Source organism: Penicillium crustosum (genome assembly GCF_028827405.1).
Source record: "Penicillium crustosum strain IBT 35664 chromosome Unknown utg000001l_segment0_segment0, whole genome shotgun sequence".
Lineage (NCBI taxonomy): Eukaryota > Fungi > Ascomycota > Eurotiomycetes > Eurotiales > Aspergillaceae > Penicillium > Penicillium crustosum.
The window spans coordinates 5,669,415-5,687,480 of NW_026623122.1; the positions used below are offsets into that span (position 1 = coordinate 5,669,415).

At 49.0% G+C, this 18,066-nt stretch overlaps 6 protein-coding genes across 6 annotated transcripts; 2 read left to right on the forward strand and 4 right to left on the reverse strand.

Annotated features, from left to right (window-relative positions):
• Positions 1-1,908: 1,908 nt before the first annotated feature.
• Positions 1,909-2,467, forward strand: N7487_002130 (uncharacterized protein; the record flags this gene model as incomplete). The annotated part of the gene is made up of 3 exons (XM_056869877.1): positions 1,909-2,067; positions 2,130-2,222; positions 2,249-2,467. 3 exons carry the CDS (start codon positions 1,909-1,911, stop codon positions 2,465-2,467), a joined length of 471 nt encoding a protein of 156 aa, XP_056734661.1.
• Positions 2,468-2,880: 413 nt separating this feature from the next.
• Positions 2,881-9,632, reverse strand: yvc1 (putative potassium ion channel Yvc1; the record flags this gene model as incomplete). The annotated part of the gene is given in 10 exon segments (XM_056869878.1): positions 2,881-3,340; positions 3,399-3,535; positions 3,597-3,884; positions 3,895-6,924; positions 7,003-7,110; positions 7,553-7,941; positions 8,000-8,140; positions 8,187-9,121; positions 9,179-9,506; positions 9,557-9,632. 10 exon segments carry the CDS (start codon positions 9,630-9,632, stop codon positions 2,881-2,883), a joined length of 5,892 nt encoding a protein of 1,963 aa, XP_056734662.1.
• A 614-nt stretch (positions 9,633-10,246) lies between these two features.
• N7487_002132 (translation initiation factor eIF2 subunit alpha) lies at positions 10,247-11,354 on the reverse strand (the record flags this gene model as incomplete). The annotated part of the gene is made up of 4 exons (XM_056869879.1): positions 10,247-10,721; positions 10,782-10,907; positions 11,001-11,206; positions 11,277-11,354. 4 exons carry the CDS (start codon positions 11,352-11,354, stop codon positions 10,247-10,249), a joined length of 885 nt encoding a protein of 294 aa, XP_056734663.1.
• A 679-nt stretch (positions 11,355-12,033) lies between these two features.
• Positions 12,034-14,552, forward strand: N7487_002133 (SulP family inorganic anion transporter; the record flags this gene model as incomplete). Its single annotated transcript, XM_056869880.1, has 4 exons — positions 12,034-12,503; positions 12,582-13,211; positions 13,261-13,780; positions 13,854-14,552. 4 exons carry the CDS (start codon positions 12,034-12,036, stop codon positions 14,550-14,552), a joined length of 2,319 nt encoding a protein of 772 aa, XP_056734664.1.
• Positions 14,553-15,101: 549 nt separating this feature from the next.
• Positions 15,102-16,163, reverse strand: N7487_002134 (uncharacterized protein; the record flags this gene model as incomplete). The annotated part of the gene is made up of 1 exon (XM_056869881.1): positions 15,102-16,163. One exon carries the CDS (start codon positions 16,161-16,163, stop codon positions 15,102-15,104), a length of 1,062 nt encoding a protein of 353 aa, XP_056734665.1.
• Positions 16,164-16,491: 328 nt separating this feature from the next.
• On the reverse strand, positions 16,492-17,840 carry N7487_002135 (F-box protein; the record flags this gene model as incomplete). Its single annotated transcript, XM_056869882.1, has 3 exons — positions 16,492-17,116; positions 17,174-17,683; positions 17,737-17,840. 3 exons carry the CDS (start codon positions 17,838-17,840, stop codon positions 16,492-16,494), a joined length of 1,239 nt encoding a protein of 412 aa, XP_056734666.1.
• Between the last annotated feature and the right edge of the window lie 226 nt (positions 17,841-18,066).

Here is an 18,066-nt window from a genome sequence, read left to right on the forward strand (position 1 = left end):
CCTTGATCTAAAGGCTGCATTGTGAACATGTTATATTACACTCCAGATCATTGCATTCCAGCGATAACTACCCATTTATTTGAGTAAAACCCGTGGAGATCTTACATTCCATGACTTACCCTAGCCAAATGGCGTTTTGGCCATTAACATTTTAGACATGCACCCAAATGGAGCCTGTAGAAATGTTTCCGGCAATGATCTACTAATCTTTCTTAGGCTACAATGGTACTTGTGTTCCTGGTGAATTTCCCGCGATATGCATCGCACTGCAGCCTGAAGCTGCGAGGCACGAGCTGGAGTCGGAGCAAGGGGAAGTTCACCACGGAAGATAACGGGTTCCAAGACGGCTGAAAAACGGGCATGTTTTAGAAAGTGACGACGCGCGTTTATTTCTAATCATAGTGATGGTATCAAAGATCTATTGCCACTATGTAAGGAGTAGGTCTCCCACGTACATATCCACTCTACTCTATTAAGATAGTCAACTATTTTGTCATAATGATTTTGATGCGGATTACTTTTTGACGTTTTATACAGAGATATAGATGGAGCTTAAGCAAATGGAAAGAATTACAGGATTCGGAAGGCAATTTCTGTGAATTTATTAGCAGCATGTGCATAATCTTGTCGAGCAAAGAAAGTAGATGCGCACCCACTTACGCGAAGGATATTAATTTGGTAATTTCGCGGTTTATATCAACAGTATCCTGATATCTTGATCGCGTTGACAACGAATCTCCGTAATGGCTCAAAACCCGTGGCCAACAATGCATGCGCGATCAGGGTTAATGCGGAAGATCACCCTCGATATTAGAGATTAGTCTGGATATATCCACACTGCACAGCCTTGTCATGTATGTATAACAAATTCTATGTTGTAGATCACTGTTACCTAGGGAACAACAGGTTTATGACGACAATCCCATGGGCTCACCGACTTCTTCCTACAGCAGTGCAGCACCAGTTTTTTACCGGATTCACCGTGTCGACATATACAGGAGGATCTCCAAGCGCTATGGAGTTCCAAGAAATTCACCGACTGTTCAGTTCTCCATGTGAATTTGTTCTACGATTTTCCCATTCCCGGATATGTTGCCTTATTTGCTGTCCACATGTATGTGGAATCAATAGTACATCGACGTGCATATCAGTAGGCAACCCAAAAACAAACTACTATGCGTTCAACCCGAAATACTTCCATGGACTTGGCATGTCCAATGCTAGTGGTACTATTAGCAATTATACAAACATGACTTGCTTACGTGTTCGTCGTAGTTGTGTAGTGCAAGGCTTTGCGAAGTCAAGACTTGTTTGTTTGGTCACTGCTCCTGTTGGTCGGTCGGTTTGACATGGGGATCAAGTACCCAAAAGCTGAATCCACATGTCACTGGCCACTGAGACTGTGACTTGTGCTCTAAGTGACGGCATGCTGGTGAGAATCACACCACGCGAAGAATTGTGAGTACCAAATAGACTCTTTTCTCTTTCCCCTCTATTCTAGCCTGTTCTAGGTAAGTGCCGTCATTCCAAGGCTTACCGTGACATTTCCATCTATATGCCCGATCGCTGAAAAGCTTCATTTGTAGATACAATATAAGTCAAGGTCCCATCTTAAGATTCATATTTTCGTATTCTCAAATTCCATTTCATTGCCCTAAAACCCGATTTTAGCTATGAATATCTCGTTAGGCGGTGATTAATTACCGGATACAATTCCCACGCGCTATTTAGCCCTAACTCCGCACCCCTAGAACAATCCCCAACCTCGGTGCGGGATACCCGTGCAAGTCTATATCGGACAATCCATGCAATTTGTGTATCTACGGAGTTTGTATCTCCGAAGGAAGGAAGGACATACTATATACTCCGTGTGCAGTCACAACCCCTCTTCATCTAAGGTAAGGTGTGATGGACAAAGTCTGGGAGTCTTATGATGAGGACACCAAATCCCATGTCACCAACCAGCTCAAGGAATATCTCCTCGAACTTCGGCAGATCAGCAACGGTAGCTACATAGGCTCAGCTAATTCTGGCCCTGTTACCGACCCGATCTTGGAAAGTTATCATGTCAAAGGCTAGCAGATGACTACGATCGATATATACACAAGTGCTAATACGTATATTTTCAGGACCATTCGACTCAGAAGAAGCTTTCAATAGTGCAATTATCGATGCCTATCAATCCAAGCCACCAAAATGATAGACCAAGAATTTCTTATCTGGTATGCTGTGCAAAAACAACCACCAGATCGTGTTCACCCACAGAGACCTACGCCTTCACAATATCATGGTAAACGATGGATCTGTCAGCGGGGTTCTGGATTGGGAGTTTAGTGGCTGGTATCCGGAATACTGGGAATTCTCAAAGGCTCTCTATATCTGGAAATGGCAAAATGATTGGACGGACTACCTGGTACAGATTCTTCAGCCGTCTTATGCTGAATATGCGGTTTTTGATAAGACATAGATTTATAGAGAAAACGTGTGGGGTTCAGATTGTCGATCATTTCGGGCACTATCCGAACCTTATAAAAAAAAAGGCGGATCGCTCATCGACGTTATACGAAGTGCATACTGTTCTATCAGATAAAGAGCAGGGCTGCTATTGTGATCCCGGTTAGTGGGTGACATGTCAAACGCGCTAATGGTGATAGAGATGCAGGGTGATAGTGACTCGGGCGCGTAATATTCAGCCAAATTCTTTGACAGTATGGAGTAGCAGTAGCCATTCAAACCAAAAATTAAAAACATTTGTACTTGCTATATTGTTTCGATCAAAGCAAAAAAAACTTGTATTAAATGTCATGTATCACATGAACATTTCTAGAATCCAACAACCGCCTCTCTATGTATACAGATACAAATCCTCAAGCCACCAAACTAAACCTTTCTTTCTAGCTCCTTCTGAGCCTCGGCGTCAACTTGCTCTTGCAACTTACGGTCCGCCTCACGCTTAAGCTGGTCGGGACGACGGAGGGCAATGTCCTTGGGGCGGAAGTCACTGAAGAGATGCTTGAGAACGTTCTCAATCAACCAGCAACCACCGTAGTCGAAGATCATCAGCACGGTCAGAGTCACCTTGAACTCATTGGTGAAGGGAACGAGGCGCAGCTTCTCATTCAGCTCGGGAATGAATTCCGTAGCGCAAGAGAATGCAACACCCGATGCGGCGATGAGACCCCAGTACATGCCCTTGTTCTCGCGGATGGATTCGCGGAAGGGACGACCTTGATAGTTGATCGAGAAGGTGGAGATTTGCTGGATCAGCTGGAGAAGGTAGATGGCACTGTTCAGGAGGGAAGGCTCAAACTCGCCCTCAAGATCAATATCGGAATCTCTCCTGTCGGTTGTGTTAGCCATGAAGTGGGGTAAATCAAAGGGAGGTCGTAATAACGTACGGCTCGTGCTTATAGACATAGTTAGAAAGATAGATCAGAGTCGCAATGTGAATGGCGAACTGTCCAAGAACAGAGCCAATGATGTAAACGTTGAAGATATTCGGCTGGGGACGCTCCTTAGACAGACCCTCGACAGACTTCACACATTAAAACGTTAGCAACCCATTTTGTGAACATGAGAAAGGAAGTACGACATACCTTGGCGCGGGAAATAGAAAGGAAGCAGACACTCATCAGCATACCGCTGATGGTGACCTGTCCATCACCGAACTTAATACCATCCAAGTAGATGACACTCAGACTGTAGGCACTGATCAAGCAGTTCAAAGCAAGAATCTTGTACATCTGAATAGTCGCAACCAGGGTGCAACGACCTTGACGAAGAATGTTGGGGATAGCAATAACATTGGCCAACTTGCTAGTGAAGGGAGCAGCGACTGAGGCATCACCCAGCTTGATAGTGGGAGGCTCGCTGTCATCCAGCTCCTGTTCCAACATAGAAGATGTAAGCTTGTCCGCAAGGCCAGCAGCGGCAGCCTGGGCCTTCTGCTGCTTCTGCTGCTGGGGGGGTCAAGTTCGATTCCTGCAAGGCCTGAGCGCCAGGAGATGTGATAGTCGGGATAGCCTCGGGTGTTCCGCCGGGAGCGGTGATCGCGGCACCCTTGCGCTGCGACTCCCGCTCCATGGCTTTCTCGTAGTGTGGGTTGGAAGGACCGGGGGGATACAGGTGAGCGATCTGGACAGGGACTGGAGGAGCGGGCTGGTTGAATCGTTGCATCATGCCGACCTGCTTTTCGTACAGCTCCTTCATCTTGGTTGTCCGGTAGTGTTCAGCGATCCTGGTGAGATCATCTTGCGAGCCGTTCAGAAGCGCAACACCGACGTGAGCCTGCTTTAGAGCGCCAACATCGTTGGTACCATCACCGCACATCAGGGTAGTGTATCCAGCGTCCTTGAGACCAAGAAGAATGTCTTCCTTTTGCTTGGGAGACACACGAGCATAAACCCAGGTGTGACGGAGCAGATCAGGGAGAGCCTTCTGGTCCTTGAACTTGGCGAGAGCATATCCGGTGATACAGATGTCCTTAGTCTTCAGGATCTCCGGGTCGAGGGGCTTAGTGGGGTCGACGTCGATATTGAGCTTGTCATCGACGGTACGCCAGACAATCCTGGTTCCAGAGTTATCATGTTCGGGGGCATCGAGGATGAGAACCTCACGATCAACAATCTCAACCTTGCGTGCGACGTGGACAGCGGTCAACGGGTTATCACCAGTGATCATGACAACACGGTGGCTGCTCTCATTCAGCATACGAACAGACTTGATGGCATCATCCTTCAGGGGGCACTGCAGGACAAGGAAACCGGCAAAAATCAGCTCGGATTCAACCTCTTCACGGACGTAGTTGTTCACGCGGCCCTGGGAAAGCTCGGATTCAGATGAAAGGTACTTGTATGCAAGAGCAAGCACACGAGCGCCATTGCGGGTGAAGTGCTTGTAGGTTTCTTCGTAGTTGGGCGGTGTGTTGACTAGCATAGAGTTGATGGTCTCGGGGGCACCCTTGACACCCACGAAAGTGGACTTGACCTTCTTGGAAGTCTTGCGGTCATTGGTCGTAATGGTTGCGATAGTACTCTGGCGTTTCAGCGCCGAGGAGAACTGGAATCTTCTCTTGATTTGAACAGACTCGACATTGCGACCGGAGATAACGGGGGCGCTGCTCTTAGAAGACAGAGTATCATTCTTGCCCAGAGTCCAGCCAAGCCATTCCAAGGTAGCCTTTTCCATGGGGTCACCGACGACCTCGCCCTCATCCAGCTTCACCAAGGCGTGAGCACTGGCGAGAACGAGAGTGGTGTCGGGTCCAACAGCAGCGGAGGTGGCCAATTCAGTGTGAGCACCATCTGCCTCCACCTTCGAACCAGCCTCGCCTAAAGTGAGTCCAGCAATACCATCAACGACAAGGTCCTCTCCAGTCAAGGTACCGGTCTTGTCGAAGCAAGCGATATCAACACGACCAGCGAAGGGGATACGGAAAGGCTCGGTGCAGAAAATGGCATACTTGCTCAAAGCAGCAAGACTAGTATTAACGGCCAAGCTCAGTTCCATAGGCAACTCGGGAGGAACAACACTAGTGATGATGAGGACACAGTCGAGTAGAAGCTTGGAGCGTTTACGGTCCCGGATCACACCCTCTTGCCACACGTACCACGAAGCGGCAATTGCGAAAATCAGGAGGAAGAGGATGAACAACAGAGCTTCAACATTGTTGGCAGAGACACGTTCAGTCGAATAGATCATGGTCCGGACGAGGCTACCCTGGCTGGTTTCGAAACCGGTCTTAACAACCACACCCAAAGCACCATTGTCTGGGGGCATGGTAACATTGCTGGACAAATTCTTCAAACTCGAGTCGGCAGTAAGATTAGGGTGAGTAACTTGGAGGACCTTGGTACCACCATGCACAAACGAGAGCTTATCCAACCCATCCGGTTCAATCAGGTCAGCACCGGGACGAAGCTGGACGGAGTCTTTCAGAAGAGGTGTGCTCTCGCCAGAAAGCATAGCCTCGTTTACAATGACGCTGCCTTCAACCAGAAGGATATCGCAGGCAACGCCGCTGTCCTCCTTAGTACGGTTCACCGACATGAGATCACCGGGAAGAAGCTTATCACTGGTGATCTCCTGCCATTTCCGTTCACGGTATACCCAGACATCATAAGGCTTGATGCTCATTCCGCGGAACTCGCTCAAGGTCCTCTGGCGCTGCCACACAACGGTGCTCTCGAACATAACGAGCATGAAGAGCGTGAAGAGTGAGTAGTACCAGTATTCATCCAACATCCACAATCCAACACAGAAAATCTGGAAGACGAAGAACGGCGCGACAGCGTGCTCCTGGAAAAGCTCAAGGAAACCGGGAACGGGAATATCGAAGGTGTTATCGCCATAGTGGTGGTAGACGCGGTCAATCTCGGCCTTCGACGTGAAGCCCTCGCTCAACTGGAAAGTCTCAAGGGCTGGCTTTGGTTCGGCGTCAAGGACGTAAGACAAGGGTGCGAAGGTGCGAGTCTCAGGGTAGAAGAGGAAGCGGCGCTTCTGGAAGCGGAACGAAAGAGTCTTCTTGGGGCCGGTAGTCTCATAAATCAATTTGCAGATCTCAGCAGAGCCAGCATTAGTGATGGGAACCACTTTAATAAGGCGGGCAGTGTCGATGGACTTGGCTCGAGTAGTGGTGAATAGGGTGTTGATATCAATGTTCCACTTCGTCATTAGCCAGAAGAGCGACTGAATGGTGATGATAGACCCCGCGAACACGAAGGTCCATTCCTGTCCCTGAATGTAGGTATCATAACGCTCGGGGGAGAGGTAGAAGGCGAAAAACACAGGCCAGATAATCAAGAAAGGCCAGACGTATGTATGCAATTGCCAGGGGATCGGATTATGCAACGAGGCAGTATGGATCTGAGGGTCGTCTACGAGCTTTGCCCTGTATACTATTAGCTGCAGCCAAAGGATCGGGGGCTGTTCTGGTAACGCACATGGTGGCAATCTAGTGACCGCGGTCAGAGTCAAACAACCAGGAAAATTAATGACTCATACGAAGCCGGAAAGCAATGATAAGATCCAATCGAGGAAATGCCCAGATTCGTAGATGAAGCCACCTTCCACCTTATAATTTTGGTTCCAGAGGATTCGCCGCTCGACGCGCTAGCATTATGTCAGCCAGCCCTGGCCACCTCAGGCTTATGTAGCACTATATTGCAGCCTCTTTCAACAGCCCGGCCGGGCTAGCTCAATCGGTAGAGCGTAAGACTCTTAATCTTAAGGCTGCGGGTTCGACCCCCGCGTTCGGCTATTCCTAAAAACCAAACCTGAGATTTCTTTTTTTGCTCTTTTCTTTTTTGGTTATTATAGTGCTGAGGTGATGGGAGATTTTTTAGATATAGAAAATAATGTTTGGATATGGAGTTTGGACAAACGCTATATGCACTTATGCCAAAGATATAACAATAATAACTAGTATAGCGTATGGTACGTTTTCAATGTCAGGGCGACATGCTGTTGTTGTCTGCTTGGGTTCATTTGTAACGTGCCGGTATATATATCACACGGACACCTTGAACTTTCCCACCTAGCTTGCTTCATCCACCTTCTTGTCCGCTATCTCCTGAGTCAGTCCTTTCACCATCTCTGTCAACATCTTAACCTGCTCCCGCAGCTCTCTGAGTTCATATGTACAGCTATCAACCTTGATATCCGCCGTAGTCTCTACCACTTGCTGCTTCCAAGTATCATCAAGATCAAAATTGACCTCCTTAGCTACATGCTCCCATTCCTGAGCACAGTCATCGTCTTCTTCACCATGGCGGCGATTCCATCGAATCTTGTGCGCCTGACGGGTCTCAACCCAGGCTGCGATAACAAGCAGAGGGGAATAGATCACACCCATCACCAAGTCATTCAACTTGGCGTAGGCCTCCCGCGAAAGCCACCATTCGAATGGTGCTATCAGGAAAAGAATTTCGACGAGATTGAATGCTAGTACCCAGAGTAAGTTAGCCACACATGTGTTATCGGAACCGAGAAAAATACGTACGCGGGATGAAGACGTTCTCATCTGGGGCACGGACGAACTGCATGGTTTTCTGCGCGAAGATAGCCATGTACTCGTCCGTCGCGTTGCCAGAGATATCTTCATATGCGCTGTTGTACAAGGCGATGAGAATATTCAACAAAACTGACAACTGTTAACATTATCCCTAAAAAGTTGAACGCAAACTGACCAGTCATAACAATGAAGTTGAAAACGTAGTAAAGGATGATGCCAAAGGGAAATGCAAAGTCCTGGAAAGTGTCGAACTCAGGACTCTGCATGACACTGTTTACCATTCCCTGGAGAATGTTTCGGTGGATGGGGACATCGGCATCCACTTGGGCCATGCCGACAAAGGCCTGGAAGAAACCAGCCAGAACCACAAATAGAAGAGCAAAGAATATCAAGCTCTCCTTCATCATAACTCGAAGAACCACAAACATAGCACCGAAGAAGCGGAACGAGTCGAGATAGAGCATCATGCGCATCCAGAACATAGGACCCGCAAAAGCTAGGAAGTTGTAGCTGAGCTCGTTGTACAGCTGCCTTTGTTCATCGTGAGTAGATGATGAATGTGCCAAGGCAATGAAACGCATGATAAGTGACACCGCTAGGATGGCGTAAAGGGTCGAGTTGAAGGCATTCCAGAATTCGAGGTAATTCCATCCAACCTTCCAAAACTTGATCGCCTCGTCGCAGATGAACGCAAGAGTCATACCGTAAAGAATGGCTTCGGCCACATCCACATCACCGCTTGGGTTCACGGTATTGATGACCGCCGTATAAACTGCGAGGTAAATCAAAGAGAACAGAATCTGACAAACATTCTGATACAAAGGAGTTCGCATCCGATCAGGGTGGAAATGAACCCAATATCCGGTGTTAGACTTCTCGCTGTATTCGACAAAGTTAGTTGGGTTGCCCTCTTCCTGGCAGATCCAACCCCTCCAAAGGTACTGGATGCATCGCTGGTACGGGGCAGAGCCGATGACTCTCAATGCATGGAGATCCACTGCTCGCTCAATCACATTGGCAGGATCGGTCTCTATTCCCTCACTGAAGATAGAGTATCGCTTGAGTAAAATGTGCTTCAACACGTAATCCTGGTTCTGCTCGGATTCGATACTGTTGAACCTAGTCAGTAAATAGAGCAGAAAGCGCGAAATGTTACGGGAGCATTACATGCGCTTGGCGATGACCTCGCAAGCCACAGCCCGAACGTCGTGAAGGTCCGAATCCCAAAGCTCGACGGAGGATTGAATCTTGAACCATCGCAGACAAACCAGAAGACAATAAACAACGCATGCTTTGTATTCGTCTCCCCCGGCCTGCTTGGCAGTCTCAACCACATCGTCCGTGATGATGCGGCTGTTTGGGTCGGTCAAGACATTCTCCTGCACTTCACAGGAGACAACCTGCTCAATTTGATATTTCAGCCGAAGAGCAACTTTGGCAATTTCCTTTGAAGAGTGAGAGGCCTCAGACTCATCGGCAGCATAGGCCGGTAGCACTGCCACTTGTTAGTAGTGTTCCACATCGCGGTGTTTGGAAATGACGTACGTCGACGACGTTCCACCTCAACACGGTGCCGGGTCCTGCCAGGATCGACCGTAAAAATATTTTTCCAATGTCCCATATCGCGTAGAATATCGAAAAATAGAGGGAAACAAAAGGGTGAAGAGAACAAGAAAAGGGAGAGTTCGGCTCGAGAGTTTTCGGCTTGAGGGAGGGCACCAATGATGATCGGCGGTAGATAAGCTTTAGCTCACCTCCATTTTATGGAATCTGATCTTGAATTCAAAGGGGAAATGGATTTATATATATCGATATGTAAATAAGTACATATAGTAGTCTCTACAGGGATACGATTTGCATTTAAAAGCATGACTGGCATTGAACGTCTCGGTTGCATCGCAAACATTATGTGCATTAGAACTTGCACCCCGTGCGGACCCAGCGTCTTTGACAGACGGTGGGCACGAGGATTTCGACCGCCATTGGCATGCAGCGAATACACAGGCGTGGATAAATCATCCCCAGACCCGAATTTCAGGCGACTGCCCTGGCTAAAGGGCGAGTTCTGACTGCAATCCTGCCCATAAGCACACTGAGCCATTGAGCCTTTCTCCGATATGTGCAAGCTTTTTTCTATCCATTTTTGCCCAACCCTCCTCTAGCGGTGATTCCAGCTTTGGATTCCAGCGCTGATGACCGCTGTATGCCCCTCGACTCGGAGTTATAACCCGAAACTTACTCGGGAACACCCTCATCACTTTCGGAGTCTTCATCTCCGCTGACCTGGGTGTTCTCACGCTCGCGCTTCTCCATAAGCTCCTGGAGGATCGCATCATCGTGCTCAGTGACGGCCTTGGGTGCCATCTTCACAGTGCAGCTACCGCCGTGCGCCTTGATACGCTCTTCGATTTTCACAATGGCCTCCTCAAGCAACTTGACACCGAGGGTCTTGTCGAGACATTGGCTGGCCAGGACGTAGAGAGGAGGAGCCACCAGTCTGACCTTGATCTGGTTCTCAGGGGTGTTGTCGGCCTCGGCGGTACGGAGGGCATCCTTGACGGCATCGATTCCATCGTAACCGAAGCAGGTAACCTCGATATCGGCACGGACCTTGGTAGGGTGGGGGGTCAGCTTGCTGTTGATGTATTGCTGCAGCTCACTCTTGACGGCATCGCTGGGGAAGGTGATCTCATCCCAGACGTTGGGGTTCCTGGAGACAACTGTCAGAGAAATTCGATGATACCATGAGAGAAAAAGCACAAGAACCTACGTAATCGAGATCTTGAAGGCGTCGTGCGCGTGGCCGTATTTCTGGTTCAAAGGCCACCCAATGTTCTCGTATAGGGACTCGAGGGGGTCTGAGTCGCCTCTGCGACGTGGCGCATGATGGAGTGCACTGCCTTGCTCTTGTTGTAACGTTCCTCACACTTGATGACATCCTCGGGGGAGACACGTCGCTTCGACAGATCAATGTAACCTTTAATTTCACAAGTTAGTTCTCGCGTTCTTCCAGACGAATAGTGTATCCTTGCCTTTCTCCTTGTCGACACGAAGCACGATGACGACCTCGTTGCGCCCAATACGGATGAGCTTTTGGATACTGCGAATACGTCTGCGAGAGAGTTCTGAGAGGAGAATCATGCCGTCGATGTTGTCATATTCAAGCAGCTTCACGTATGCGCCCATCTCGGCGATCTAGCTCGTGCACACAAAAATTAGTCCCCGTCACTTTGGTCTCCCATTTAATGGCTCAGTTGATCCGTACCTGCTTGACATTCACCATGACGAAGCTATCCACCTCCGGATACTTGTCCTCATAGAACCGACAGTTTGTTAAAGACATCTTGGTGGGGTTCTGTTTTTTTTTCTCGGGGAAATCTTAGGTGCGAAAGAGACGGATTTGATGGCACAATCGAGACGGTCGATATGCTGGCCAACGGGATATGAGTGATCGTAAAGTCAGAAATACAGGAGCGCAGAGGGGAGAGGCGACGCGAATGAGGCACAATCTATCTCTTTGTGGCGGACTTCCAAAACCCACATTGACCTGATCAGTCACGGGACTGAAAGGCACGTGATTGTAATTTACACCGCCTTCCAATTGGAAATCCTACTTGGTCTTGGCTGACACATCAACAATTTATTACGTCAACGGAAATTGACCGGCAAGACGGGCAGTTCTTTATATACACTTGTGTACTCGATGGCGTTTATGGTATCTACGAATCAGAGAATCCCCTGAGATCATGCTTACCATGCTCTTTATCTTCATTGCACAGTCATTCTCCGAGGATCACCGTTGAATTAGCGATAACGCCTACTTTCCCCGCTTATCAGCGCCTTAGCGCGCCAGGCCCTTGGCCCTTGGCCCTTGCCTGACCGACAAAAAACAATTTGGCCTGGGCTTCTTGTCCCAATTCTGAATTGCTTTTAATCCCTTATTATAACCAGCATTTATGGCGGGCTATTTCGTATCTTATCTTCTAACCTAACATTCTTCAGGCGTCTCTTTCCAAACGATCATGTCTGAGACAAGTTCATTGCTCCCCGGGGAGTCCGACGGACTTGGACGTCGGACTCTACGAGACCGCATTGTCGACGCTTTCCGTTCGTCGCCTCAAACCGGTCTTGGGATTTCGACAAGTTCAAGCCATGGCATTCACACGGCACAGGACAACCAAACTAGCACCGGGGTTACGAGTGAACCAGACGTGAGAACCCGACTTCTGGAGTCATACCTTCAAGCGGACCCTGCGTGCGGTGAAAGACGCTGTAGCCATGGCACATTTTCACCCCAGGTAGAAGACACGGGAAGACAGTCATACGTGGGAGGGGCAGGCGATGCGTTTGGATATAGCGGACATGAGGTGACAGACGGGGCGGTCGGTCCCCCTAGAGGTGTGCTAGACCACCCGGAGTCAGTCCCAGGTTCAGAGACTCCGTCACAGATGAAATCATCTTTCACTCTTCCAATAACCGATACGAATAAACAGTAGGTCGTATCTTATTCATGTATTGCGAGCACTTTCGTAGCCCGCCTCAAGGTTGGTAACTGACGAATCAATGGCAGATACATATCCTACTATATTCCTTTTTTCAATTGGATTGGACAATACCATTGGTCGCTCCTGCGCGGTGATCTCATGGCTGCGTTGACCGTGGCATCCATCTACATCCCGATGGCTCTCTCTTTGGCCTCCAATCTTGCTCATGCACCGCCCATCAGCGGCCTCTACTCTTTTGTCATCCATCCCTTGGTCTATGCCATCCTAGGAAGCTGTCCTCTCCTGGTCGTGGGACCAGAGGCTGCGGGTTCCCTACTGACAGGTGCTATTGTCAAAGCAAGTGTTATGCAAGGGAACTCAGGCGAAGACGACACTACAGAAACCGCTCTTATTGTAGGAGTGGCTACTGCCCTGTCCGGTGGCATGATTTTGGTTGCCGGAATAACCCGCCTAGGGTTTTTGGACAACGTGCTCAGTCGACCATTTTTGAGAGGATTCATCACTGCCATTGGCTTTGTGATTTTTGTAGACCAGCTTATTCCGGAATTGGGTCTGGCCGAGTATGCCAAAGAAACCGGTGTCAGTCATGGCACTAGTTTTGAAAAACTTATTTTCATCTTTCGATACGCTCGAGAGTGCCATGGACTAACTGCTATCGTTTCGATCGTTAGCTTTTCTGTCATCATGGTGTTCAGGTTCGTACCGCGCCCCCGGGTTTACATTCATCATACTGATCATCCACAGAACTTTGAAAAAGATGCTTGTGCCTCGTATCCCACAAGTGATTTATTTCCCAGACCGCTTCCTGGTTGTTGCCCTGTCCGCGGTTTTGGCTTGGCACCTCGACTGGGAAGCTAAAGGGCTCGAAATTCTTGGACCTACAGAGGTTTCCTCTGGAGGACTATTCGCTTTCAACTGGCCTTTCCAGCTTGTAAATATGAAACATATACGCACAGCATTGAGCAAAGCCTTTATTATCGCGCTACTTGGTTTCTTTGAGTCATCTGTTGCGGCCAAGGGGCTGGGCGAAGGCAGTTCCGCTGGAATCAAGGGAATGCATATGAGTGCCAATCGCGAGATGGTTGCACTAGGCGTTGCAAATGTCATCGGAGGTTGCTTCTCGGCTCTGCCTGCATTTGGCGGATACGGGCGAAGCAAGCTTAGCACACAAACAGGAGCAAGATCACCCATGACTAGTGTTTTTGTGAGCATTATCACATTCACATGCGTCTTGGTCCTTTTGCCTTATCTCTACTATCTCCCGGTTCGTTCCTCCCAAACCTACACTAGACCGACATGGCTTTTCCCATGTGCTGACCATGCCAATTCCCAAATAGAAAGCAGTTCTGTGCTCCATGATCTCCGTGGTAGCCTTCACTCTAGTTGAAGAATGCCCACATGATCTAATCTTCTTCTTCCGCCTGCGAGGCTGGTCAGAGCTCGTCCTAATGTTCCTCATCTTCACAACAACAATCTTCTACTCCCTAGAACTAGGCATGGCGTTGGGAATAGGCTTATCAGTGATAATCCTTATCCGACACGCAACGGCCCCCCGAATCCAGATCATGGGCAAGGTCCTCGGCACAGACGCACGTTTTGATAATGCCGAACTCCACCCAGAAAACGTGGAGCTAATCGAGGGCGCCCTGATCGTCAAGATCCCCGAGCCGCTCACCTTTGCCAACACAGGCGATCTCAAGAACCGTTTGCGACGTCTGGAGCTCTACGGATCCACTCATGCTCATCCTTCTTTGCCGCGCATGCGCGCGCCGGAGCATAATAAGAATATCATTTTCGATGTTCATGGCGTTACGAGTATCGATGGGTCTGGTACCCAGGTTCTCTCTGAGATTGTGCACGCGTACGCGGAGCAACGCGTCAGAGTGTTCTTTTGCCGCTTGCCGAATAGGAGCGTGTTCCGCATGTTTGAGCGGAGTGGTATTGTTGAGACCTGTGGTGGGTTGACTCATTTCGTGCCCAGTGTTGATGAGGCGCTGCGGTTGGCGGAATCTGAGAACCAGACACAGGAGATATAGTGTCTATCTTGTTAAAATTGGTGATACGTGTTTGGATATGGTGTAGATATCTTGTATAGGCATATTGCATTTTTGCCATCTAAAGATAATCAAAATATATGGTGCTACTTGACTTATTGTCATAGAGCAACATTTTGCGAACAGACAGAGAACATGGTCAATTATTCCTTCCAGTAACAAGCTTTGGTTTTCTTGGGTTCAATGGGGACCGAAGTAAACCCTTATGCTTTGCTATGCACCACGATCAGGTCTCCCGAGCGTGCCATCTTGGAAATGAAAGCCAGCGTTGCAGCATCTAGAGTACCACAGTGATAAAACCCTAGGTCAAAGCATGGCCCTAGCATGCAATTTAGCTGCCCCGGTTTGCACTTGGTTACGCAGTCTTGTATTGGCCACAAGTCCAGTGGATTGGATAGACTCAAGAGCAAAGCTATGAGCTCCGTGAATCGAGGCAGGTCATGCTAATGGGGTTGCACTTGCTCGGTCCGAGCCCCGAAGATATTTCAACGTGTTCCAGTTTCACACTGACACAAAAAAACACCAATATGTTCAGGTAGCCGAATGATCCTCCACAACAGCCTTCTGGATCACCGACCGCAGAAGCGATTCCCCTGCCTCCAAAGCAAGATTATTCTTATTGCCTCGAGCTCGGGAGCTCTCATCCCCATCCCCGGAATCCCCATCAGCAGCCACAACCAGCTTCACACGTCCTTCACCACCCAAAACGAAAGCAGCACATGCAACCTTCGACAGTCGCACATGCTGTTTAGCAGCCTGGGTTGAAGACGACCCATCCAGATCTAGCTTCATGGCAAGGTGCGTCTCCAGGTACGAAGTAAGATTGGCAATGAAAGGGCTGCGTAGTTTATGCTGAAGACTGCGTGACTTCGGCGCCGACTGTCCAGGCTGATCGTGGAGGAAGCCCTCTAGTGAAGCACGCGCGACGCTGACATTCAGGGATCTCAGCACTGGTGCAACCGATGATGAGAAGGAGAGCGTGAGTTGTAACTCTTTGATAACGTCTTCAACCATGTCGCTGGTACTTGGCCGTTTAGTGCGCAGTGTATCGATGTACGTCTCTAGACCCGCACAGAGAAAGTTCGACGGCAGTCGTAAGGGCGAGCAGTAAGTGTCGAAATTGGTAGATAAGAAAGTGATGAATGTTTGTCGGAGCGCAGTTGGGAATCGAGTTAGGAGGAGAGGAAGAGATGTGGATCCCGTGCGCTGGTTTGTGGATGATTTTGTGTCTGCAAGCAAAGCTGCTTTGTAGACGATATTTTCATATTCTAGTGTTACTAGAACTCCAGGAAACATGGTATTCTGGGATCTGCTTGGCGCTTCGTCGCGCAATGATTGAGGAGAGATTGGCCGCCATAGACAATCTTTTAGGGCGCCTGTTTTGGAGAGCGCGTCGTCGTCTGCTGCACCAGTACTTGTCTGAATACCAGCGAGGACATCTCCTGTGAGATGGTCGCGTAAACGCGTTGCGTATGTTTTCAAGGCGACCTGGTTATCTAGGAGTGTTTCACACTCCTTTCCATGATGGAGAGGGGAGAGACGGTGGATGGTCCAAGAAGTGTTGAACAACTGTTGTTGGTCTGCTTGTTCCATGGCAGCCAATTTGTGAGTTTAAAATAAACCCGGCTAATTCTTATGTTACAATTGAAGCATCTCGTCGTCGAGGAAGATTGATACTTGGCGATGTACATAGCGACGCGTGCCGATTGCAAACAAAGCAAACATCTATCAATTCCTTAAATCACTTAAGACTGCAACTGCTAGTACGTTTCTTTTGGTTTGAGAAGAGAGAAATAATAAGGATGAAATGGAATGCAAATGCAATTGGCTAAAATGTTCATCTATCCAACGCCAGTATATCCCCAGTATAAGAAGCTAGACGCCAGGCGCCTCCAACACTTAAACGCTTAAACTCCATGTATCATGCCTGCCATCCTCTCGTGGGATGGCAATCCGGACATCCAAAAACAATTGGAATACCATTCCAGACCCACACGTGCTCTACATCATGAGGTATCGCTCGCCGGGCTCTCAGCTCAGCCGCCGCCGCAGCGAACCAGATATCTTGCACCGAACTATGCAAGTTATGCGTAGACGCGCGCGCAAAAACAACTGAGTTCATGTGATCCTTTTCATACTTCGTCGTGTCATTATAGAAGTTGTACATAAAGTCCTTGCGTTGTGTTCGCTGGCTCCCACCGTCCCCAATCTCAGCCGAGAAAAACTCAACGATCCGCACAAACGGCGCCAATGTGAGTAGCGAGCTGATCCACGAGTCATCGATCTCGGCTTGCCCATCTAAAGACATGGCGTAGCGGATATATGAAACAAGTAAATGCATGCAATGGTGTGTCGCAACCAACGTCGCGGTGTTGGTGAAGGGAGGGCTTTGAAGGATCCGGGTTTGTAGTTCGCGGTACATCCTCCGGCGTATCTCGAGTGGTAATGGTACAGGCAGCTGGCCCGCCTCATATTTTTGGACGAGCATGTTTGTATGCTCGCGTCGGGCGGACGCATATGATTCGAGGAAATAAAGCGTATAGTACCTGGTAGAGAAGATGTCAGTTACTTGCTGGAGTAAAGCCATTTCCCGCTGTTCTTACATGAGTGGTGCAAGGTGGAACCATATACTAGCTATGCCACGTTTGACAAGGGCATTGCGCTCGTTTCCCTTTGCAGGAAATGAGGCCTTCATGACGGCCGGTTCGGTCTGGATGAATCGATCGAGGATCCGATCTGCCAGGTAATAGCAAAGCCTTGAGCAGAGCGTTTGCCTGCGTCTCAGCCCATGCAAGTATTTGAAGGTATAGAGATGGCCGCCCCTAGCGCTTTTAGACGGTGGGAATAGGTCCGATAACAGCACGACATCGTCACCGGGGTTTCGAGTATAGGTACGGTCATCGTCGATTGGGGATGGGAGAGTACCGTGGCGACGCAAGCGGAGATACTGTCGGACAATCTCATGCTCATTCCTGGTGAGCAGTTGGTAAAAAGCCTTGCAGACGAGTCTCAGCGGATGGAAGTCGGTGATGCCGGAGTATGCGAATATGCGAATTTGAATCTCGACTGGCAGGTCCCATGGCGAGGAAGGTGGAAGATCTGCATGATTATTTCTAATAGAGAAATGAGCCAGTGAATTCCCGCCTATAGTCGCAAAACAACTCACCTCGAAGACGATCCTCGCTGGTCCTTGGCGCCCGCCCTTCTCCTGTTGTGGATCGCGGCCCGGACTTTTTGAACGGAGAGGGCTAATTTGGCAAAGCCAGTCATTCTTCAGCCCTGCAACACATGAATTGACTGGCTCCCAACGAGAGGCGCACTTTGCCGGGGCTCATGGAGATAAAAACAGGTTGACTGAAGGGGGCAATCTTAGCTAGGTTCCATAAATAGCACATGACTAAGCAATCGATGGTCCACCTGGGCACTCCTGCGATAGGAATGTATTGAGAGGTCGAGTACGGAGTAACATTGTCGCATCCAAACGCAAATTAAATGC